The sequence below is a fragment of the Scyliorhinus torazame genome, chromosome 1 (genome assembly GCF_047496885.1).
Source record: "Scyliorhinus torazame isolate Kashiwa2021f chromosome 1, sScyTor2.1, whole genome shotgun sequence".
NCBI lineage: Eukaryota > Metazoa > Chordata > Chondrichthyes > Carcharhiniformes > Scyliorhinidae > Scyliorhinus > Scyliorhinus torazame.
Window position 1 is genome coordinate 84553281 of NC_092707.1, and position 24230 is coordinate 84577510.

At 49.3% G+C, this 24230-nt stretch overlaps 1 protein-coding gene across 3 annotated transcripts in view; it reads right to left on the reverse strand.

Moving 5' to 3' along the window:
* Positions 1-24230, reverse strand: part of acads (acyl-CoA dehydrogenase short chain) — a 252716-nt gene that overhangs the window by 72118 nt on the left and 156368 nt on the right. For all 3 annotated transcript variants that reach the window (XM_072497358.1, XM_072497349.1, XM_072497343.1), the window contains exon 7: positions 3407-3544. In XM_072497358.1, the coding sequence (XP_072353459.1) occupies positions 3407-3544 (138 nt within the window). The remainder of the gene's footprint in view (positions 1-3406; positions 3545-24230) is intronic.

Below are 24230 nucleotides of genomic sequence, written 5' to 3' on the forward strand. Positions count from 1 at the left end.
TCCCTCCGCCTGTCCCCCTCTCCCTCCACCTGTCCCCCTCTCCCTCCGCCTGTCCCCCTCTCCCTCCGCCTGTCCCCCTCTCCCTCCGCCTGCCCCCCTCTCCCTCCGCCTGCCCCTCTCTCCCTCCGCCTGCCCCCCTCTCCCTCCGCCTGCCCCCCTCTCCCTCCGCCTGCCCCCCTCTCCTTCACTCCATCTGTCCCTCTCTTCGTCTGGCTCTCTGTCTCTCTTTTTCTCTTTATGTCACTCTCTGTGACTGTCTCAATTTTCCTTCCGACTTTTTCATCACCCCCTTCGTACCTCTGTTTATCTCACCCATAACGCTCAACAACTCAAATCTCCTTCGCATCAATTGATTTAAACAATCTATTTGGATGATTTGGATGAATGACCTCAAGGAATTGTTAACCTTTTACTTTTTGCCATGGTGCTGGTTACCACTGAGGAGGATCTCTGGGAGCTGAAGGAGTTGCGCCCGCCATTGATTGTTGTTCAAATTTCTATGAGAGATTCCTGTGTGGAATTGAAATCACTGTTTACACTTGTGTCCTGAATAAATTGGTCATTATTTACAACAAAAAAAACTTCCACATTCACCTTGATGCAACCCTTCAGTGGCACAACCTCATTGGTGTCCTCAGGACAACATCTGATGATTGTGACGGTAGATGTTTTAGCTTCTGACTGTACATTGTGTCAGGTATGAGTGATACTGCAGCGCCGTATCTACTTCCATCTTGATAGAGTTTCCATTAAGTTTTGAATAAACCCAAAAGCGTTGCTGATCTACTTTAACTGATAAAACACCGAGCTTGAATTCTTTAAGCTGACTTGACACATTGTCCCCTAGTTAGTCTTCAGTTCCGTCACTTAATTCATAAACTCAACCAGCGGACTTGGCTATTTTGTTCTTGGTGCACTTCTTTTGTGCTGATGAAGATTGGTCATTGACATGACCAATATGCCTTGGCGATGTGGCCTATTTTAACACAATTTTTGCATTTATTCTCAGACTCCAACATTCTCCTGCTGAATGTCCAACTTGAGTAGAAGGATGGCATGGTAGATTTTCACAGACCTGCTTTTAGCAGACTCCATCTTATGAACCTTTACTCGGACTTCAATCAATGAAGCCTATTTCGCTGCAGGTTCCATGGAAGTAGCAATTTCCACAGCAGTTTTCAAGGTTAATGCACATTCAGTCGATAGCTTCCCTTTGGTCCCATTTCTGAGACCACAGACCAGTCAATCTTGAAGTGCATCATCAAGTGTTTGACCAAATTCACAGTACTTGGCTAATTTAAGTAGTGTTGCTACGAATTGCGAAATGCTTTCCCCTTCCTCTTGGAGCTCAGAAAGGCAGAGAGGGATTTTGAGAAGCTGTGGAGAGAGTCAGGTTTGGAGAAGCTGTGCAGAGAGAGGTTTTGGAGAAAGGTTTTTGGAAGTGAAGTCTGATCTGGCTACCAGTTGTTTTGTTAGACCACAAGTAAAGACAGTTTTCTTTCCCAGTAGGAGAGTTAGAGAAAAGAGGAATAATATTTTTAAAACGGAGCAGTCTTGTCTGAAGAAAGAAAGAAATTGAAACAATCCAGTCGAAGCAGCTATTGAAGATATTCAGTCACAGTCTGAAGGGGTTCTAACCAGAGCCAGAATCTGTTCTGTACAACAAGTATTATTCTATGCCCTGCTGGTTTTTAAGCTGGATTGATAGCTGGATTTTTCTTCTCTTGTTGTTTAATGAGAAATTGAGAAGTAGTGTTAAGGGATAATTGTAAGCTGCTCTTTTTTGGGTGTGAAGTTTAAAGTTGAATATTGTATTCATAATAAAGTTTTGTTTTTGAAATCCCAAATCCCAATTTTGTTCCGTGCAATACTCCTGAAGCAAATAATTCTTTCCGCACGGTCTTAAAATAAACTAAAATATTGGGGTCCAGTATCCTAGCCACTGTTGGGATCTGGTCTGGAATTGTAATACAGAGGACAGGGAGAGAAATCTACTTCCAAGATTTCCATCGTCTTTTCTCCTGGTTTAGCTGGGTGGACTAGATTTTATAACAACATGAATGTTTTTCCCCCAACCAAGCTGAGGTTTTCCAGTGTTGTTTCATACAAGCTACCTTTCTTCATGTCGCATAATCCTCATCAAATGCATCCATGGTGCTACTTTTCCCACCTTTTTTCACATCCTGGTTTCCTGGTCTGCACTTTTTCAGCCTTTCTCCCTTCCATTTATTTCCCCAAAACAAGCAATCTCCAAGCCCACAAGCAAACTAGTTCTTCCTTTGCCTGTTCTATCGATTCCCGGCTTGGGTCACTGTCTGTGCCAAGTCTGCACGTTCTCCCCATTTCTGCGTGGGTTTCCTCCGTGTGCTCCCACAAGTCCCGAAAGACATGCTGTTAGGTGAATTGGTCATTCTGAATTCTCCCTCTTCTCCTGTACCTGAACAGGTGCCGGAATGTAGCGACTGGGGGATTTTCACAGTAATTTGCGTGGACCTTGTTCCCGCTGCAGCATGGGGTCAGAGCATTGCGATCGGGTCGGCATCTAGCATCGATTCCATTTTTCTCCTGACGCCCGATTCCCCGTCCTATCAGGAAACGCGATCTGGGTGGCCTGGGATGGACAATCCAGCCCTTAGTTTACATTGCCTCTCCTCATCCTTCCGACCAAAATGTATCATTTCACACTTCCCTGTGTTAAATTGAATCTGCCATGGACCTCCCCATTTCACCAGTGCTCCTGAAATCTGTTACTATCCTCTTCACTGCTTACCGTTTTCCCGAGTTTACTGTCATCTGCAAACTTTGAAACTGTCGAGCGGATTGGTAGTGGCTAGATTTAATTTAAATCACTGCCATTGTTCTGAAGGAGGAGACAGCCAATACAGAAATGTAAAACTACTACGATTTTTACACTACTCCTTTCAGAGAAATTTAAGTATAAACGAGTTGAAGGAAACATTATCCAGCGACCCCAATTTGAAAACTTTCCAAACTCACTGTTAGACTGTCTTGCTTCCAAATCTCCAAATTGGCACTTTTTGTTTTATAATTTGTGGCAATTTCACTCCACACATGTGCGGGTTCAGCCAATATGATGACATGTCTTGCAGAAAATTGATTTGTTGAACCAGGCATCATACAAACCTTCAAAAATGAATCCGTAAGGACAGTTAATCCCTACATGCCCATGTCATCTTGTGGCCATGTTATGAGTGGTCCATTTTTAATTCTGGGTATATGAAATGCCCTGTGGTTGCATATCTGCAGTGGTTCTCTCAATTTCTACAGAATCCCCGGAGATGCTGAGCAAACGCATTTTAAAAGCCATTCCTCCGGGAATATCGGTGGAATCTCTCACAAACGGCATGAGTGTCAACTAGGAGCCTTCATGTGTATCTATTTTTACCTGTATAGCCTGGAGTTTGGAGATCGGTGAGCCAAATGCCATCCTTTTCTCAGCATAGTCCACAGCACAGTCCAGGGCTGCCTGGGCAATTCCCAGAGCCTGGGAGGCAATACCAATCCGACCTGAATCCAGGGTTTGCTGAAAGACAAGTTATGAAAACATTTACCTATCCACATGGTAAATAATGTTGTCTCACTGGGGTAACATTTCTGCACCAAGAACAAGAACAGGCAAGCACCTGGTATATTGAAAATATGTGACTTTGAAATATCTAAAGGTAAATAAGTTTTGCATACTCTCAGCTGCTTTGAAATTATGCTCATGGCATCCGAGCAAGTATGATTGGCACTTACCCCAGTTCTTCAGCTGACACCAGAGAGTCACCAGCAAGGGAATACGGGTTATACAATAAAGAGACTTTGGTTGAAAGTGGCTGAGTAATGTAGAAATGGATCACTGTCCACAAGCTGCAAGCACATCAACTGCAGCTAACTTTGAAATGGAACATTCTGGCAGGGCATACCTAATGGAAATACACAATATATACAAACTGGACATTTTAGAAAGCACTTTTGCCCCTTCTTATCTTTTTCTGTGCCAGAGATTCCCCCCTCCACAAACTGAAAGGCTGGAACATGACTCCATAGCCACTGGGCTGGATTCTCCGTTGGCGGGATCCTCAGTTTCACCGGCAGCGCACTCACGTCCGCGGATTTCCCATGGGGGCAGCACAATGGGAAATCCCATTGACCGGCTGCCGGGACGGAAAATCCGCTGCCAGCGGGAGGCGGCTGCACCAGAAAACGGGTGGGACGGGACGGAGAATCCCACCCACTGATCTTCTTCAGATAATGCATGCAGGCAGCCATTCTTGAAGAGTGAGCACTACATGGTTGTTTGAGGCACAGCATCTAATGTGCCAAATATTCTAGTGGGGTCACTTTTAAATCAGCACCTTGAGTCGCAGAGATAAATTCAGCAGTTCATGGAGAGTTTGTAATTTGAAACTGTCTTAAATATGTTCATCAGATCAAATCATTATTACGATCCCAACAGTGGCTAGGATACTAGACCAAAACCCCAATATTTTAAGTTTATTTGAAAGATCAGTTGTTAATTTTAAATCTGAGATCGATCGTTTTTTATTAAGCAAAGATATTAAGGGATATGGGCCAAAGGGAGGTATATGGAGTTAGATTATTGATCAGCCATGATCTCATTGAATGGTGGGGAAGGCTCGAGGGGCTAAATGACCTACTCCTGTTCCTGTGACTATGCGAAAAGATAAATTCGCTCCAGGAGAGAATGCATGAAAAAATAGGGCTTTCGTATTTCTAAAACAAAACTTTATTATAACTACAATATTAACTTTTTAACTTCGCGCCCGAAAAACAACAGCTTAACACTATACAATTTCTCATTGAACAACAAGAAAAGAGACATACAGTTTTCAATCCAGCTTAAACCAGCATGGCATGCAGTAATAGTTGCATTACAAAACAGAGTCTGGCTCTTGTTAGAACTGCTTCAGACTCTGGCTGAATATCTTCAAACAGCTGCTTCAAGTAAGTTGTTTCAGCCTCTTTCTTGTCCTCAGACAAAACTTCTCTGCCTCAAAATTACCACCACTCCTCTTTCTTAAACGGCCCTACTGGAAAAGAAAACTGCCTTTACTTGTGGTCTAATAAGCAAGAATTGCCAGATCAAACTTCACTTCCAAAAGTCTGTCTCTAATACTTCGTCTCCACAGCTTTTCCCAAAACTGTCTCTCTCTCTCCACAGCTTCTCAAAATGTCTCACTCTGAGCTCCATCCAGCACTGACCTTATCTCTCCAAGCTAAAAAACTAATTGTGCTGGATTCTCCATTCCTGAGACTAAGTATTGATGCCAGGGCAGTATTTGTGGACTTTCACGACAGAAAATCCTGGACCGAACCTGGACCGGTTCAGCGAATATGGATGGGCTAGCACCGGTGCCACATGGAACACAATCGATTCCAATGAAAAACTGTGCAGGATTCGCCGGGTCCATGATTGACACTTGGGAGGCTAACAAGCTGCAGCCGCATATACACATTACACACACTCATCCCATCCATGGCTGGGGCTAAAGGGCACCTAGGGGGGTGGCCTGGGGGGACACCTACATTATCCATGGCCCTAAGTTCACAGTGGGCTGTCAGCAGTGTGCACAGCTGCATGGCTGCCTTTCCAGTTGTGGCAATGGTGTTCCGTGCCTGTCCACCCCGATCCCACAGCCACCTCCCATTACGCCCCCCAGACCTGGCAAAAAAAAAACCTGGCTAGCGGCACAACTGTCATCAACCATGGCGATATTGGACAATTTACGTACCCCCTCTCTCTCCCTCAGGAGCCACGAGGCCGGTTTTACCATTTTTAAAAGCACAAGTGAACTGCGCCTTTGAGAACTCAGCCCATCGGAGACGGGGAATGGCAGAAGCCCCGGAGAATACTGGGTCAGGCCCACTAATGATATGCAAATGGTGTTTACTGTACGTGCATTCTGGAATGCATTGACGCCGCTGTCGAGGTGAAGGAGAATTGCAATTTGGCATCAAATTGGCTCCCACCACGATTTTGGCATTGCCTGCCCAATCACGTTTCCCAATTTTGGCGTCAGCCAACAGAGAATCCTGCCCATTATCTCTGCAGGCTGCGGACTTCCGGTTGCGGCTATGAGGAGCTAAGCCGCACATTTCGGCGGCTCCCGCTAAAACGGACTTTTGGGCTCTCCAGAGGAGACCCAACGGCGATTTTTCGACGACTTCCCGTGTGGGAAGGTGAGAGCAAGGTCCCCCCTCCATAGTATATGGAGTGGACCAGAAGTGGAGCAGTCAAAAAAGCGGTTTTGGAGCAGCGAAAGAAGCGAGGGAGAAAAAACAAGATGGCGGAGGGCGGAGATCGAGTGGCATGGGGGCCGGAGCAGCAGGAGTTTCTCAGGCGCTGCGTGGAGGAGCTTAAGAAAGAGGTGCTGGCGCCACTGCTGACGGCGATCGAGGGGCTAAAGGAGACCCAGAAGGCCCACGGGGTGGAGATCGGGAGGTGCGGGAAAAAGCCGCAGAGAACGAGGACGAGATCTTGGGCCTGGCGGTGAAGATGGAGGTGCACGAGGCACTGCACAAGAGGTGGGCGGAAAGATTCGAGGACCTGGAGAACAGGTCGAGGAGGAAGAATCTTCGGATTCTGGGTCTCCCTGAAGGGGTGGAGGGGGCCGATGCCGGGGCATATGTGAGCACGATGCTCAATTTGCTGATGGGTGCGGAGGCCTCTCCAAGTCCCCTGGAGGTGGATGGGGCTCATCGGGTCCTGGCGAGGAGACCCAAGGCCAACGAGCCGCCAAGGGCGATAGTGGTGAGGTTCCATCGTTTCGTGGACAGAGAGTGTGTCTTGAGATGGGCCAAGAAAGAGCGGAGCAGCAGGTGGGAGAATGCGGAGATCCAAATCTATCAGGACTGGAGTACGGAGATGGCAAAGAAGAGAGCTGGTTTTAATCAGGCCAAGGCGGTGCTACATAGGAAGGGGGTGAGATTCGGAATGCTGCAGCCAGCGCGATTGTGGGTCACATTTCAGGATCGACACCACTACTTTGAAACGCCTGAGGAGGCTTGGACCTTTATACAAACTGAAAAGTTGGACTCAAACTGAGGGTCTGTGGTTGAGGGGGGGGGATGTTGGTTGTATACAGGGTTTTAACTATGCGTACAGAATGTTCCACGGGTTGGGTGATGGATGGGGATGGGGGAAGGGATCTGATGGGGAGACTGTGAGAGAATGTGGGCACCGGTGCTGGAGGGAGGGGAGGCCCGGGGATGGGGGAATTGGGACAAGGCCGCAACAGGAGCTGCGCCAGAGGGGGCGGGGCTGGCTCAGGAAAGCGCGGGCTTTTTCCCGCGCTAGGGAAGGACGGGGGGGGGGGGGGGGAATGGTGGAGCGCACACTGATTGCTGGGGAGGTAGAGGAGGGGGGATTCCCACACGGGGGGTCAATGGGATGGCGGGGGAGGCCGGGGTCAGCAGGTGTCAGCTGACTTACGGGAGTGTTATGGGGGGAACAAAAGAGCTAGATATGGATCTAGCGGGGGGAGGGGTAGGGGGGGAGGAGGGGGGTGGAAATTGAGTTGCTGCTGCATTGGCCGAGGGGGAACTGGAAACGGAAGAGGTGGTCGGGGCGGGGGTCCCCTGTCTGGGAGACTGGAGGGTGCGGAAGGCGCGGGCACGGGACTGGCCTAGAAAAGGAGATGGCTAGTCGGCAGGGGGGGAGGGGGGTGGGAAGCCCCCCAATCCGGCTGATAACGTGGAATGTGAGGGGCCTGAATGGGCCGGTTAAGAGGGCCCGAGTGTTTGCGCACCTAAAGGGACTGAAGGCAGACGTGGTCATGCTTCAGGAGACACATCTGAAGGTGGCAGACCAGGTAAGGTTAAGAAAGGGATGGGTAGGACAGGTATTCCATTCGGGGCTGGATGCGAAGAACAGAGTGTCATGATATTCAAACACACACATCATGATGGACACACCAACAGACAAATCAGAACACACAACACCACAACCAATCACACACAAAGACGGGAACCATATAAAAGCACGAACACAAGGGGCAGCACGGTGGCGCAGTGGTTAGCACTGCTGCCTCACGACGCCGAGGTCCCAGGTTCGATCCTGGCTCTGGGTCACTGTCCGTGTGGAGTTTGCACATTCTCCCCGTGTTTGCGTGGGTTTCACCCCCACAACCCAAAAGATGTGCAGGGTAGGTGGATTGGCCACGCTAAATTGCCCCTTAATTGGAAAAAATTAATTGGGTACAGTAAGTTTAAAAAAAAAGCACAAACACGACACCTGGTGGACAGTAGGTCTGGGGACAAGGACACGGACACGACCTGTTTTAACATCACAAACAGGGAATCCCCACATGCAGAGTATCAAGATAAAACTGTACATAGAAAGTTTAAATAAAATAGCGTTGTACCATATACAACTGTGTTGGCTCATCTGTGTGTCAGAACGCCCAACACCACACAGAGGGGTGGCAATACTGGTGGGGAAGCGGGTGTCGTTTGAGGCCAAGAATATTGTAGTGGACAATGGAGGTCGATACGTGATGGTGTGCGGTAGGCTGCAGGGGGCGTGGGTGGTATTGGTAAACGTATACGCCCCGAACTGGGACGATGCTGGATTTATGAAGCGTATGTTGGGGCGCATCCCGGACCTGGAGGTAGGAAGCTTGATAATGGAGGGGGGATTTCAACACGGTGTTGGACCCAGCATTAGATCGTTCCAGATCTATGACGGGGAAGAGGCCGGCTGCAGCCAAGGTGCTTAGGGGTTTATGGACCAGATGGGGGGAGTAGATCCGTGGAGATTTGCTAGGCCCCTGGCCAGGGAATTTTCTTTTTTTTTCCACGTACACAAAGCCTACTCCCGGATAGATTTTTTTGTTTTGAGCAGGGCGCTGATCCCGAAAGTGGAGGGAACGGAGTACTCGGCCATAGCCATCTCAGACCACGCCCCGCACTGCGTGGAGCTGGAGTTGGGAGAGGAGAGGGACCAACGCCCGCTGTGGCGTCTGGATGTGGGATTACTGGCGGATGAGGAGGTGTGCGGGAGGGTGCGGGGGTGCATTGAAAGGTATTTGGAGGCCAACGACAACGGGGAGGTGCGAGTGGGGGTGGTATGGGAGGCGCTGAAGGCGATGGTCAGGGGAGAGTTAATCTCCATCAGGGCTCACAGGGAGAAGAGAGAGGGCAGGGAAAGGGAGAGGTTAGTGGGGGAGATCCTAAGGGTGGACAGGAGATATGCAGAGACCCCTGAAGAGGGACTACTTAGGGAGCGGCGAAGTCTCCAGACGGAATTCGACCTGTTGACCACAGGGAAGGCAGAGGCACAGTGGAGGAAAGCACAGTGGGCGACGTACGAGTATGGGGAGAAGGCGAGCCGGATGCTGGCACATCAGCTCCGTAAGAGGATGGCAGCAAGGGAGATAGGTGGAGTCAAGGATGGCAGGGGAACTACGGTGCGGAGTGCGGTGAAAGTGAATGAGGCATTCAAGGCTTTTTATGAGGAGCTGTACAGATCTGAGCCCCCAGCGGGGGAAGAGGGGATGCGACGATTTCTGGATCAACTGAGTTTCCCGAGGGTGGAGGAGCAGGAGGTGGCTGGTTTGGGGGTGCCAATTGGGTTGGAGGAGCTGATTAAAGGACTGGGGAGCATGCAGGCGGGGAAGGCCCCGGGACCAGATGGGTTCCCAGTTGAGTTTTACAGGAAGTATGCGGACCTGTTAGCCCCGTTGCTAGTGAGGACTTTCAATGAGGCAAGAGAGGGGGGGACCCTGCCCCCGACAATGTCTGGGGCGCTGATCTCTCTGATCCTGAAGCGGGACAAGGACCCACTGCAATGTGGGTCGTATAGGCCGATCTCACTCCTTAATGTGGATGCTAAGTTGCTGGCAAAAGTGCTGGCTGCGAGGATTGAGGACTGTGTCCCGGGGGTGATCCACGAGGACCAGACCGGATTTGTAAAGGGCAGGCAGCTAAACACCAATGTGCGGAGACTCCTAAACGTGATTATGATGCCATCGGTGGAGGGAGAGGCGGAGATAGTGGCAGCTATGGACGTGGAAAAGGCCTTTGACCGGGTGGAGTGGGAGTATCTCTGGGAAGTGTTGTGGAGGTTTGGGTTTGGGGAGGGGTTTATCAGGTGGGTTAAGCTCCTATATAGAGCACCGGTGGCGAGTGTGGTTACGAATCGGCGGAGGTCGGAGTTTTTTCGGCTGTATCGAGGGACGAGGCAGGGGTGCTCCCTGTCCACCTTGTTGTTTGCATTAGTAATTGAGCCTTTGGCCATGGCATTAAGGGAGTCCAGGAAATGGAGGGGGGTGGTCCGAGGGGGAGAGGAGCATCGGGTGTCGCTGTATGCGGATGACCTGTTGCTGTATGTGGCAGATCCAGTGGAGGGGATGGTGGAGGTCATGCGGATCCTAAGGGAGTTTGGGGACTTCTCGGGCTATAAGCTCAATGTAGGGAAAAGTGAGCTCTTCGTGGTGCATCCAGGGGACCAGGGAAGAGGGATAGACGACCTACCGTTGAGGAGGGTGGAAAGGAGCTTTCGGTACTTGGGGATCCAGGTAGCTAGGAGTTGGGGGGCCCTGCACAAACTTAATTTGATGCGGCTGGTGGAGCAGATGGAGGAGGACTTCAAACGATGGGATGTGTTGCCACTCTCGCTAGCGGGCAGGGTACAGTCGATTAAAATGATGGTCCTCCCGAGGTTTCTTTTTGTGTTCCAGTGCATTCCTATTATGATTACCAAGGCCTTTTTTAAACGGTTAGGTAGGAGCATCATGGATTTTGTGTGGGCAAACAAGACCCCGAGGGTAAGGAGGGGGTTTCTGGAGCGTAGTAGGGACAGAGGAGGGCTGGCGTTGCCGAATCTGGGTGGCTACTATTGGGCAGCCAACGTGGCGATGATCCGTAAGTGGGTAATAGAGGGAGAGGGGGCGGCATGGAAGAGGTTGGAGATGGCGTCCTGCAAAGGAACGAGCCTGAGGGCGCTGGTGATGGCACCGCTGCCGCTCTCGCCGACAAGGTACACCACGAGTCCGGTGGTGGCGGCAACGCTAAAGATCTGGGGGCAGTGGAGACGACACAGGGGTGAGATGGGAGCCTCGGTGTGGTCCCCGATCAGGGAGAACCATCGGTTCGTCCCAGGAAGGTTGGACGGGGCGTTTCAGAGCTGGCATCGGGGAGGGATCAGAAGGATGGGGCACCTGTTTATAGTTTGTGAGCCTAGGGGCGCTGGAGGAGAAGTTTGGGTTACCCCCGGGAAATGTGTTCAGGTACATGCAAGTGAGGGCGTTTGTGAGGCGACAGGTGAGGGAATTCCCGTTGCTCCTGGCACAGGGGATTCAGGACAGGGTGATTTCGGGTGTAAGGGTCGGAGAAGGCAAGGTTTCGGCGATATATCAGGAGATGAAAGAAGAGGAGGAGGCTTCGGTAGAGGAGCTGAACTGCAAGTGGGAGGAGGAGTTGGGGGAGGAGATCGAAGAGGGTCTGTGGGCTGATGCCCTGAGTAGGGTTAATTCTTCTTCCTCGTGTGCCAGGCTTAGCCTGATACAGTTTAAGGTTATTCACAGAGCGCATATGACAGGGGCGAGGCTGAGTAGGTTCTTTGGGATGGAGGACAGATGCGGGAGGTGCTTAGGAAGCACGGTGAATCACGCCCACATGTTCTGGTTGTGCCCGGCACTGGATGGGTACTGGAGGGGTTTCGCGAGGACTATGTCCAAGGTGGTGAAGCCAAGTTGGGGGCTGTCACTATTTGGGGTGGCAGACGAGCCAGGAGTGCAGGAGGCGAAAGAGGCCAGTATCCTGGCCTTTGCGTCCCTGGTAGCCCGGCGAAGGATCTTGCTATTATGGAAAGACGCGAAGCCCCCCAGTGTGGAAGCCTGGATAAATGACATGGCAGGGTTCATCAAGCTGGAGAGGATAAAGTTTGCCTTGAGAGGGTCTGCGCAGGGGTTCTGCAGGCAGTGGCAACCGTTCCTAGACTATCTCGCGGAGCGTTAGAAGGTCGGTCAGCAGCAGCAACCCAGGGAGGGAGGGGGGGTCTCTTTCGTGGGGGGAGGTATATGGGTGGGCGGGGAAGGGGACTTTCCGAGGGGCACTTGAAAAAGGAAAAACATAAACATACGGGAGTGTTAATATGGGCGGCAGGAACCCATTGTACAATTATGTTGGATTGATATGTTTATGTTTTGTTATGTTCTTTCTATTTTTCTTTTCTGTTCCGGGGGGGGGGGGTTTAATTGGATGAAAATTTTTGTTGGAAAAACTTTTAATAAACACATTTAAAAAAAAATAAAAAATCTCTGCAGGCTGCAAAAGCACATTAACTCCCCAGGGACCTTTCCAGTCAAACCGCAATCCATTAGCCTAGACTGAAATATACATTCCTTCATCAATTTCACCTGCTATTCTCTGGAAGCAATACAAAATCCTTTTTAAAACTATGATCATTGCAGCCACACACAATAGTCCCGCCCAGGCTTTTAACCCCTACATTGACCAATACATTTATAATACAATTTTCCTAACATCTACCAATCATCACACCATATAAGATTTTTTTATTCGATCATGGGCACCACTGGCTAGGCCAGCAATTATTGCCTGTCCCTAATTGCCCTTGAGAAGCGGTGGTGCCAGTGAGGCACCTTTTTGAGCCATCTTCTTGAACCCCTGCAGTGCATGTGAAGTAGGTACACTCACAGTGCTTTTAGGAAGGGAGTTTCAGAATTTTGACCGAGTTACAGTGAAGAATTGGAGGGGCGGTGTTCCCATGTGGTCTGCTACTCTTGTTCTTTCAGGTGGTGGAGGTTTTTTGTTTTTAAATTTCGAGTACCCAATTCATTTTTTTCCAATTAAGGCCCAATTTTAGCATGGCCAATCCACCTAACCTGCACATCTTTGGGTTGTGGGGGTGAAACCCACGCAGACACGGGGAGAATGTGCAAACTCCACACGGACAGTGATCCAGGGCCAGGATTCGAACCCGGGTCCTCAGTGCCGTAGGCAGCAATGCCCAGGTGGTGGAGGTCTTGGGATCAGAAGGTGCTGTTGAAGAACCCTTGGTGAGTTGCTGCAGTGCACCTTGTAGATCAGTGATCTCCAATCTTTTTAAACACAAGGTCACTTTTAGAACCTAAATGCAGCACAAGATCTACTCTTAAAAAGTTGACTTTACTAAAACCCCCAAAAATGTACACAATGCATAACACTCATCCATTCTTAGTGTGACACCTGTGCTTACACACTATGTGTGAGCACTGTGAAGTCTGGGTCGTGGTTTGAGGTGGCCAGTCTCATACAGTCCATCAGATGTACATCTGTGCAGGGCGGCATGTGACGCAGTGGATAGCACTGGGACTGCGGCGCTGAGGACCCGGGTTCGAATCCCAGCCCTGGGTCACAGTCCATGTGGAGTTTGTACGTTCTCCCCATTGTAGCCACCTGAGTTGGCCACTTCCCGACTTAAAATGGAGAACCGCAAAGGCTGAAGGGAAATTCAGCCAACACAGGCAGAAACTAGCAGGCGCAAGTTACTGTGTATTAGACTCTGCAAAAACCCAGACAGCATCGATACAAGCAGGCATCTGCATAGTAAAATAGCAGCCATCTACATAGTAATGAGCGATCCCCGGGAACAATCGAAACATTTAAGGTAAACAAAGCCAAGCCAGACTCCTCGGCGCCAGCGGAGCCAACACAAAAGAGGTTAACGGACACGTAAAGACCACCCAACGATCAGGGAACAGCTCCAGTAATGGAGAAATCGAACCAAGCGATTGGAACGAAGTCCAATCACTTGAAACCAGGGGCGGGATTCTCCGCAATCGGTGCGATGTCCACCGACCGGCGCCAAAAACGGCGCGAATCAGTCCGGCATCGCGCCGCCCCAAAGGTGCGGAATTCTCCGCATCCTGAGGAGCCGAGCCCTCACCTTGAGGGGCTAGGCCCGCGCCGGACTGATTTCCGCCCCGCCAGCTGGCGCAGAAATGACTTTGCCGTGCGGCGCATGCGCGGAAGCGTCAGCGACCGCTCACGGCATCCCCGCGCATGTGCAGTGGAGGGGGTCTCTTCCGCCTCCGCCATAGTGGAGACAATGGCGAAGGCGGAAGGAAAAGAGTGCCCCCACGGCACAGGCCCGCCCGCGGATCGGTGGGCCCCGATCGCGGGCCAGGCCACCGTGGGGGCACCCCCCGGGGCCAGATCGCCCCGCGCCCTCCCCAGGACCCCGGAGCCCGCCCGCGCCGCCTTGTCCCGCCGGTAAGAGAGGTGGTTTGATTCTCGCCGGCGGGACAGGCATTCCAGCAGCGGGACTTCGGCCCATCACGGACCGGAGAATCGCCGGGGGGGGGGGGCCCGCCAACTGGCGTGGCGCGATTCCCACCCCCGTCGAATATCCAGTGCCGGAGAATTTGGCAATCGTCAGGGGCGGGATTCACGCCAGCCCCCGGCGATTCTCCGACCCAGCGGGGAGTCGGAGAATCCCGCCCATGGTACGGGGTCCGCCCCGAAAGGCAGGAAGCCCCTGGAGACTATAAAGTAAAGCCCCAAGTTCAAATCGTCCTTCTTGACAGGGTCACTCAGCAACGCGAAGCAACCCTTGACAGTGACCTGTCCGGCGGCCTCCAAAGAAGTAAGTCTCAAGTCAACGCTCGCTACAAGATAGGCGCTCCTAGCTACCAGTCCATACCAGCTTTTGAATCCTGCAGTTTCAGAACCCGAACGAAAGGCCATTTGTTCCCCTGACCTGGTGGGCCAGTCCGAAGCTCAGCCTGTTAGTTATAGAAATAACCGAGAAAGCAGAGTTTATGCATGAGTTGCGATTTACTGTGTATAATAAATGTGTATTGATTTGAATCTTACTAATTGGTGTGTTGAGTTATTGATCATTACTTGAACTTGAACCTCGTGGCGGTATCATAAAGATACCTGCGACTCGAGAGCAAAGGTTATAAAACAGAGCCAATTGAACCAACCAAAAGTTAGCAACGTCATGTCTGCGTGGGTTTCACCCCACAACCCAAAGATGTGCAGGTTAGGTCGATTGGCCACGCTAAATTGCCCCTTAATTGAGAAAAAAAAATAATTGGGTACTCTAAAAAACAATTTTTTTAAAGGATGTGCATCTGTGCGACAAATGCAAAACTTGGGCTTGATGATTTTCATCTGGGGAAAAGCCATCTCGTAAGAGGTATGTGGAACCAAAGTGGATCTTCACCCTGAGTGTGCAGAATGTCAGAAAAGGGACATTCTGTTTACAGGTCCCCAAAAGTCTTTGTCCCTTGACCTAGCTTTCAGCTATACAAGTTTTCATGGTGATGATTTCCATGTCAAGTCCACTGCTCATTCAAACACTTGCTGAAATTTAGTCAGTTCTCCAATGTCCACGTGAAGAAAAGGATTTGAGACAAACAGAGTGATTTGTTCCACCTTGTTTATCTCCTGAAATTGTCTGTTGAATTCCTTTTCCGATTTGTTCAGATGGTCACAGAATTTGTTTGGATTGAACCCTTTATGTTTGACCTGTTGTTGGATTTTCTCCAGATTTTGGAAGTGCTTAGTAATTTTGTGCTTTAACTGGGAGGATCACAGGCCCAGTTTCAACTTGAACGCCTTCACTGCACTGATCATGTGTGACAATCTCTGTCCCTCTGTTGCAGTTTGCGATTCAGCTTGGTCAATTTTGCACTTATGTCCGTAAGAAACGCCAAGTCTAGCAGGTGATGGCGCAGTGGTATTGTCATTGGACTAGTAATCCAGAGATCCAGGGTAATGTTCTGGGGACCTGGGTTTGAATCCCACTACCGAGATGGTGGAATTTAAACTCAATAAACCATCTAGAATTAAAAGTCCAATGATGACCATGAAACCATTGTCGACAGTCGTAAAAACCCATCTGGTTCACTTTAGGGGCGGCACGGTAGCACAGTGGTGAGCACTGTTGCTTCACAGCACCAGGGTCCCCGGTTTGATTCCCGGCTTGGAGTCTGCACATTCTCCCCGTGTCTGCGTGTGTTTCCTCCTGGTGTTCTGGTTTCCTCCCACAAGTCCCGAAAGATGTGCTGTTAGGTAATTTGGACATTCTGAATTCTCCCTCTGCGTACCCGAACAAGTGCTGGAGTGTGGCGACTAGGATCTTTTCACAGGAACTGAATTGGAGTGTTAATGTAAGCCCACTTGTGACAATAAAGATTATTATTATAACGGTTATTATTAGGGAAGGAAATTTGTCATCCTTATCTGGTCTGGCCTACATGTGGCTCCAAGCCCACAGCAATGTGGTTGACTCCCTGAAATGGCTCAGCAAATCATTCAGTTGTATTCAACCGCTACAAAGGAAACACAAAGGAATGAAACCAGATGGACCACCTGGCATTGATCTAGACACCAGAAACGACAACGGCAAACTCAGCCCTGTCGACCCTGTAAAGTCTTCCTTACGAACACCTGGGGGTTTGTGTCAAAGTTGGAGAGCTGCCACACAGATTAGTCAAGCAACAGCCTAATGTAGTCATACTCACAGAATCATACCGTACAATGTCCCTGACACCACCATCACCATTCCTGGGTATGTCCTGTCTCACTGGCAGGACAGACCCAGCAGAGGTAGCACCACAGTGGCATATAGTCAGGAGGGTATTGCCCTGGGAGTCCTTAACATCGATTCTGGAGCCCATGAAGTTTCATGGCACCAGGTCAAACATGGGCAAGGAAACCTCCTGCTGATCACCACGTACCCCCCCCCCCCACCTCAGCTGATGAGTCAGTACTCCTCCATGTTGAACACCACTCGGGGTGGCAAGGGTGCAGAATGTACTCTGGGTGGGGGACTAATCAGTCCACCACCAAAGTGGCTCGGTAGCACCACCATAGACCGAGCTAGCTGGATCCTAAAAGACACAGCTGGGTCTGCGGCAGGTGGTGAGGGATCTACCAAGGGGGAAAAACATACTTGAATTCATCCTCACCAACCTGCTGCTGCAGATGCATCTGTCCATGACCATATCAGTAAGAGTGACGACCACAGAGTCCTTGAGGAGGCAAAGTCACGTCTTCAGATTATGAATACTCTGCATTGTGTTGTGTGGCATTATCACCATGCTAAATGGGATAGATTTCAAACAGAACCAGCAACTCACAACTGGGCATCCATGAGGTGCTGTGGGCCATCAGCAGCAGCAGAATTGTATTCGACCACAATCTGCAACCTCATGGCCCAGCATATCCCCCACTCTACCATTATCACAAAGCCAGGGGATCAATCCTGGTTCAATAAAGTGTGCTGAAGAGCATGCCACAAACAGCACCAGGCAGACCAAAAAATGAGGTGTCAACCAGGTGAAGATACAACACAGGATTCCTTGTATGCCAAACACCAGAAGCAGCAAGTAATAGAGAGATCTAAGCAATTCCATAACTAACGAATTAGATCTACAGTCCTTCCACATCCAGCCAAGAATGGGGTGGACATTAAACAACTCACAGGGGGAGGAGGCACCATAAATATCCCCATCCTCAATGATGGAGGAGCCCAGCACATCAGTGCAAAAGATAAAGCTGAGGCATTTGCAACAATCTTCAGCCAGAAGTACTGAGTGGACGATCTATACCGACTTCTTTCAGAGGTCCCCAGCATCAAAAATGTACGAGTCAATGTGACATGCCAAATTTCCTTAGTTTCCTGAAGGTTCTCTATCTCCCTCCTGTACTCTGACTCATCTTTGTTTGAGATCCAATCCACTACGTTTTGTGCCATCGGCAAACTTGTAGATGGAGTTGGGGCTGCTTTTTGCCACACAGTCGTGTGTGTATTTCTTTTTAAATTTAAAATATCCAATTTCTTTTTCCAATTAAGGGGCAATTTAGTGTGGCCAATTCACCAGCCTGCACATATTTTTGAGTTGTGGGGTGAGACCCACACAGACATGAGGAGAATTGCAAACTCCACACGGACTATGACCCGGGACCGGCATCTAACCCGGGTCCTCGGTGCCGTGAGACAGCAGTGCTAACCACCGCACCACCGTGCTGCCCAGTCGTGTGTGTATAAGGTGTGTAGTAGGATGCTACGTGCGCAACCTTGCAGGGCACTAGTATTGAGGACATTGTGGAGGAGATGTCGTTATTTATCCTTACTGATTGTGGTCTATGGGTCAGGAAGTCGAGGATCCAGTTGCAGAGGGAGCAGCCAAGTCCAGGTTTTGGAGTTTGGATATGAGTTTGGCTGGGATATTAATAATAATAATCGCTTAGTGTCACAAGTAGGCTTCAATGAAGTTACTGTGAATAGCCCCTTATGTTGTTGAAGATGGAGCTGTCTCCAATGTATAGGAGTCCTTAGAACATAGAACATACAGTGCAGAAGGAGGCCATTTGGCCCATCGAGTCTGCACCGACCCACTTAAGCCCTCACTTCCACCCTATCCCCGTAACTCACTAACCCCGCCTAACCGTTTTGGACACTAAGGGCAATTTAGCATGGCCAATTCACCTATCCTGCACATCTTTGGACTGTGGGAGGAAACCGGAGAACCCGGGGAGACACGGGGAGAACGTGCAGACTCCGCACAGACATGGACCCAGCGGGGAATCGAACCTGGGACCCTGGTGCTGTGAAGCAACTTGTGCTACCGTGCTGCCCTCCTCCTTGTTGTCGAGATGCTCCAGGGATGAGTGTAGGGCCAGGGAGATAGCGTCTGCTGTGGACCGGTTATGGTGGTATGCGAAATGCAGTGGATCAAAGCATTCTGGAAGTATGGAGTTGATGTGTCTCAAGACCAACCTCGCAAAGCACTTTATAATGATAGATGTCAAGACCACTGGATGGGAGTCATTGAAGAACGTGCCTGGTTCTTCTTTGGCACTAGTATAATGGTGGTCTTTTTGAAGCAGGTGTGAACCTCGGTACAGCAGGTAATAAAGAAAGTGAATGGAATGTTGCCATTTATAGCTGAAGGAATAGAGTATAAAGGTAAGAAGTGTTATTGCAACTGTATTGGTAAGACCGCACCTGGAATATTATGCATAGTTTTGGTCCCCTTATTTGAGGAACAATGTAGTGGCATTGGAGGCAGTTCAGAGGAGGTTGACTAGATTGATTCCAGAGATGAGGGGTTTGTCTTATGAAGAGAGATTGAGCAGTTTAGGGTTTAGGTCTATACTCTCTAGAGTTTAGAAGAATTAGGGGAGATCAAATTGGGGTTTATAAGATGATAAAAGGTAAAGTAGACACGGAGTGGACGCTTCGTCCTGTGCGGCATTCTAGAACGAGAGCTCATAGTCTCAGGATAAGGGGTAGCAAATTTAAAACAGAGATGAGGAGAAACTACTTCTCCTAAAGGGTCGTGAATCTTTGGAATTCGCTACCCCAGAGTGCTGTGGATGCTGGGACAGTGAGTAACTTTAAGGAGGAGTGAGACAGGTTGTTACGAAGAACAGGCAGGACAGGGGAGATGAGGCCATGATAAAATCAGCCATGATCGTATTGAACGGTGGAGAAAGACGAGAGGCTAAATTGCTTACTCCTGCTCCGAGTTCTTGTGCTCCAAGAAAGTACTATTCTGTCTAATTCCACCTTTCAGCTCTTGGTCTGTAGCCCTGTAGGTAACAGCACCTCAAGCATAAATTTGGTGTTATTGATTAATAAGGGGATTTCTTAATTAATAAGTGAATGAGGGAGATGGGAAAGACACAGTAGAATGGGAATGAAGAACATATCAGCCATGATCAAATTGCAGAGCAGACACGATGGGCCGAATAGCCTAATTCTTCTCCTATATCTTATGGTCATATTGTCTCTGTGTGAAGACAGGATTTTACCTATGCAAGGACTGTGCAGTGATCACAACTACTAGCATAGTCATAGGTAGATGCAGCTTCAAGGGTTAAGCTAATCAGGACAACATCAAGTAGGTTTTAACTTTGTCTTTCAGGACTCAGCCAGCTTGGTCAGCAGTGGCACTATGAGCCACTCTTGGCGTTGGATATTTAAGGCTCCATCCTGAATACATTCTGTGCCCTTGCTCCCCTTAATGCTTCTTCCAAAAGATGTTCAACATGAGCAGCACTGATTCATCAGCTGAGGGAGAGTTGTAAGAGGTTTCCTTGCTCATGTATGACCTGGTGCTATGAGATCTCATGGTGTCTGGAGAGGGCTCTTCGGGGCATTTTCTTTGAACTGGTATACCAATGTGCTGCTACCTCTGGTGGATTTGTCCTGCCCATGAGATAGAACAATACCCAGGGATAGTGCTGGAGGTGTCTGCGATGTTGGTTGAAAGGTATGACTATGCCAGGCTGTTTCTTGACTTGCCTGTGGGATAGCTCTCACCATATTGGCAGAGGCTCCCATATATGAGGAGAAATCTGTATGGTTGACTGCACTCCGTGGTCCTTTGTCAGTGCATAGGTCAATGATTTTTTTAAATTGAGAGTACCCAATTCATTTTTTCCAATTGAGGGACAATTTAGCGTGGCCAATCCACCTAGCCTGCACATCTTTGGGTTGTGGGGGCGAAACCCACGCAAACACGGGGAGAATGTGCAAACTCCACACGGACAGTGACCCAGAGCCGGGATCGAACATGGGACCTCGGTGCCGTGAGGCAACAGGGCTGACCCACTGCGCCACCGTGCTGCCCTGCATAGGTCAATGATGAGTGACCCCTCTAGTTTCAATCTTATTATAACTTCGCATAGTAATTTTCATAGAACTCTGTGGCTTGCTAGGCTACTTCGAAGGGCAGCTAAGAGTCAACCACATTTCGGTGGGCATGGAGTCACATATAGACCAGAAGTGTTTAGGGCGTTAAAGATGTTAGTGAACCAGATAGATTTTTAGAATCAAGTAGTTTCTTGGTCACCATTACTGACATCAGTTATTTCTATTTCAGATTTATTTAAATAACTGAATTTAAATTCCCGAGCTGCACTAGTGGGATTTGAATTCATGGGCGGGATTCTCCAGTTCCCCAGTTGCATGTTTCTCGGCTGTGTGCCATTTGCTGGTGGCGGGATTCTATCTTCCTGCTGCTTGTCAATGAGATTTCCCCTTGTGACCACCCCCATGCCACCGTGCGCCCGGCGGGAAAAGTCAATCACAACAACCAGAGAATTTCTGCCCATGTCTCTGGATCATTAGTCTAGATCTATCTAGATTACCCATCCTGTAATATAATCGCTAAACTATTGCATCCTCAGAAATGTTGAGAGCATCTTCCAATCTTCAAAGCGTCAAAGATATAGAAATGAAAAGAAACGATAAGCATTAATTTCAAGCTTCTTTATCTTGGCGAAATTCACCAGCATGTTCCAATTTGTAAACCTTCCTCTTAAAATAGTAATTAAACTGGAGTTGGACAGAAATTAGATTTTGCAGCCATAGGCCAGCTCCACCTCAGCAACAGAAAGCACAAAAGTCAATAACACATAGGTTAATGATACTGTCATTACATGAATCCAATTTAATATGAGCAATAAAGCATGATATCAAGCCTTACCTCTAGATGTATTTTAATGTAGCAATGTGACGCAGGTTTTTTATCAAATCAAAAAGGACGGGAAAATAAAGAATGGAGATACTGAAACCACATTATTCACTCAGGTGTTCCAGGAAAGGACTCAGACTGGTTGGCAGGAATACCTAAAAAAACAGCTTGAAACTCAACTTTGGTAATATATGGAAGATCATTTTGTAACGTATACTGCCCTCTCTAGAACCTTCTGTGCTACCTTTCCATTTTATTAATGTATTTTAGTAATAGTTGTCATGATATTCAAACACACACATCATGATAGACACACCAACAGACAAATCAGAACACACAACACCACAACCAATGACAGAAAGATATAAAAGCACAGACACGACCCCCGGTGGTCAGTATTAGCTGCAGAGGAGGACCAGGACAGATCTGCTACCAAACACACTCAGGGAGACAGCACGTGCAGAGTATCCAGAACGAACTGTATTATAAGAGTTAAAATAAAATAGAGTTGTACCACATACAACTGTGTTGGCTCATCTGTGCACCAGAGCACCCAACACCACATGGTACAGGAGTGGATCGATACCTGCCGGCATACCTCAGTGTACACAGACAACCAGCAGTGCCCAGGCAAAATGATAGAGCTCCCGGTTCCGCAGCCGCTCCAGTGCTACGGCGATCTCCGCGAAAACTGGCGGCGATTCCGGCAATGGTTCGAATTGTTCCTGGTGGCAGCTGAACTCCAAGACCTGGATGATAGCGGAAAAATTGAATTTCTCCTCACCATCGCCGGTGCAAGGGCAAGAGAAATATTCACAAGGTGCAGGTTCTTCAGGAGGCAGCAAAGGTACGATTACCAGGCAGTCCTGGACAAATTCTCCAAGTACTGTGAAGAAAACGCAATCCAATCGGCAAGTAAAGGTAAGAAAAGCGGCAGTACTCATCTCGTGGCTGGGATCCCGGAGCCCGAATTCCCAGAGGCCGAAATCCCGGGCCTGAGAGAGGGCTGGGTTGAGGTCGGCGGCCATCTTGCTAAAGGTATCACGCTAGCACAGTTGCGCGAGCAGTGCGCAGAACCTGAAATTTCGTTTGCGCATGCGCGAGACGCTGCGCATGCGCAGTCAAGAAAACGGCCATCGGTAAAGGAACAGCGATCTGAGCATGCGCAGTCGCTTCCTACGTGCTACATACCGAGCGTCAGGGTGTCAGAGGCCCCAGACTGCACCAATTTAAAGGGGAAATGTCCCAAATCCAATTTAAAAGGGAAACGTCCCAAATCAAAAAAACAAAAATCTGTTAAAGCTGTAAAACAACCTTCCCTCACCTGGAATGACAGCACATTGCCGCAAATTGACCCAGGAGATGAATTTGACCTCCGAAGAACCCTCCGACAAGCAGTTACCTACGCACAAGCCGATGATTCCGACCTCGAATACTTCGATGACGATCTTTACAGTGTTTCCGGACCTCGTGAGCCCAATGATAGCTCCGTGGTCCTATACGACTATGACTCGGACGAACCTTTCATGTTGCACATTGGCGGCCCCCACATTGAATCCGACGCAGATGCGGATTCATTTTTCGGATTTGAGGATCTTCAATCCAGCAGATATGACGTTCCAACTTATCAGTACCGGATGATGCTGCAGCCTGACATTAACAGACAGGGAGCGGTGCAAGCACACGGAGAGCGCCCTGCTGCCACACAGAGCGTGGTCCACGTCCCGCTCAACGTTCCCGACTCTATGAAAGAAGACATGCAAGACTCCAGAGTGCAGTCCTCGCATGAACCAGAAGTGACTCCAGTGTCACAAGCTTCCACAGCAAGCTCGTGGACAGACTCCACAATTGCAGAAATGCAAGACTCCAGAGCGCAGTCCTTGCACGGACAAGAAGTGACTCCAGTGTCACAAGCCTCCACAGAGAGCTCGTGGACAGCCTCCACGATAGAAGCAACGCAAGACTCCAGAGCGCAGTCCTTGCACGAACAAGAAGTGACTCCAGTGTCACAAGCCTCCACAGAGAGCTCGTGGACAGCCTCCACGATAGAAGCAACGCAAGACTCCAGAGCGCAGTCCTTGCACGAACAAGAAGTGACTCCAGTGTCACAAGCCTCCACAGAGAGCTCGTGGACAGCCTCCACGGTAGAAGCAACGCAAGACTCCAGAGCGCAGTCCTTGCATGAACAAGAAGTGACTCCAGTGTCACAAGCCTCCACAGAGAGCTCGTGGACAGCCTCCACGATAGAAGCAACGCAAGACTCCAATGTGCAGTCCTTGCAGGAACAAGACCATGAGGGTCTAGCAACCTCTCCTGACCAACCAGCGGCAGACGATGCAAGTCTGCCATGCTCACGTGAACAGCAAGAAGGCTATAACAGCCTACCATGCTCCACTACACAGCAGCATGACCATGACGGTCTCTCATGCTACAATGAAGGGCACAGCGCTGAAGACTGTTCAAGCCCAACTGAAGGCAAGCCAAAGGAATCGCCTCGTCCAAGCCCGAAGAAAAAAGGTTTATGCGCTGACCTTCAGGATCATTATAGCCGAACAGAGATTAATAATGCTGCACGGCCACAGAAGGATGCTGAGGATTTGCTAACGAAATTAATTGAATGTTTAACTTGCAAGGAGCAGACTGAGAATTGCCAGTGTTTTAGTACGGATCGAAAAAATGGACAAGACATTGATCCTCAGGTAATGGAAATAACACAACCTGAATCATATCTACAGCAGGGACAAATGTCTCCCTTCAACA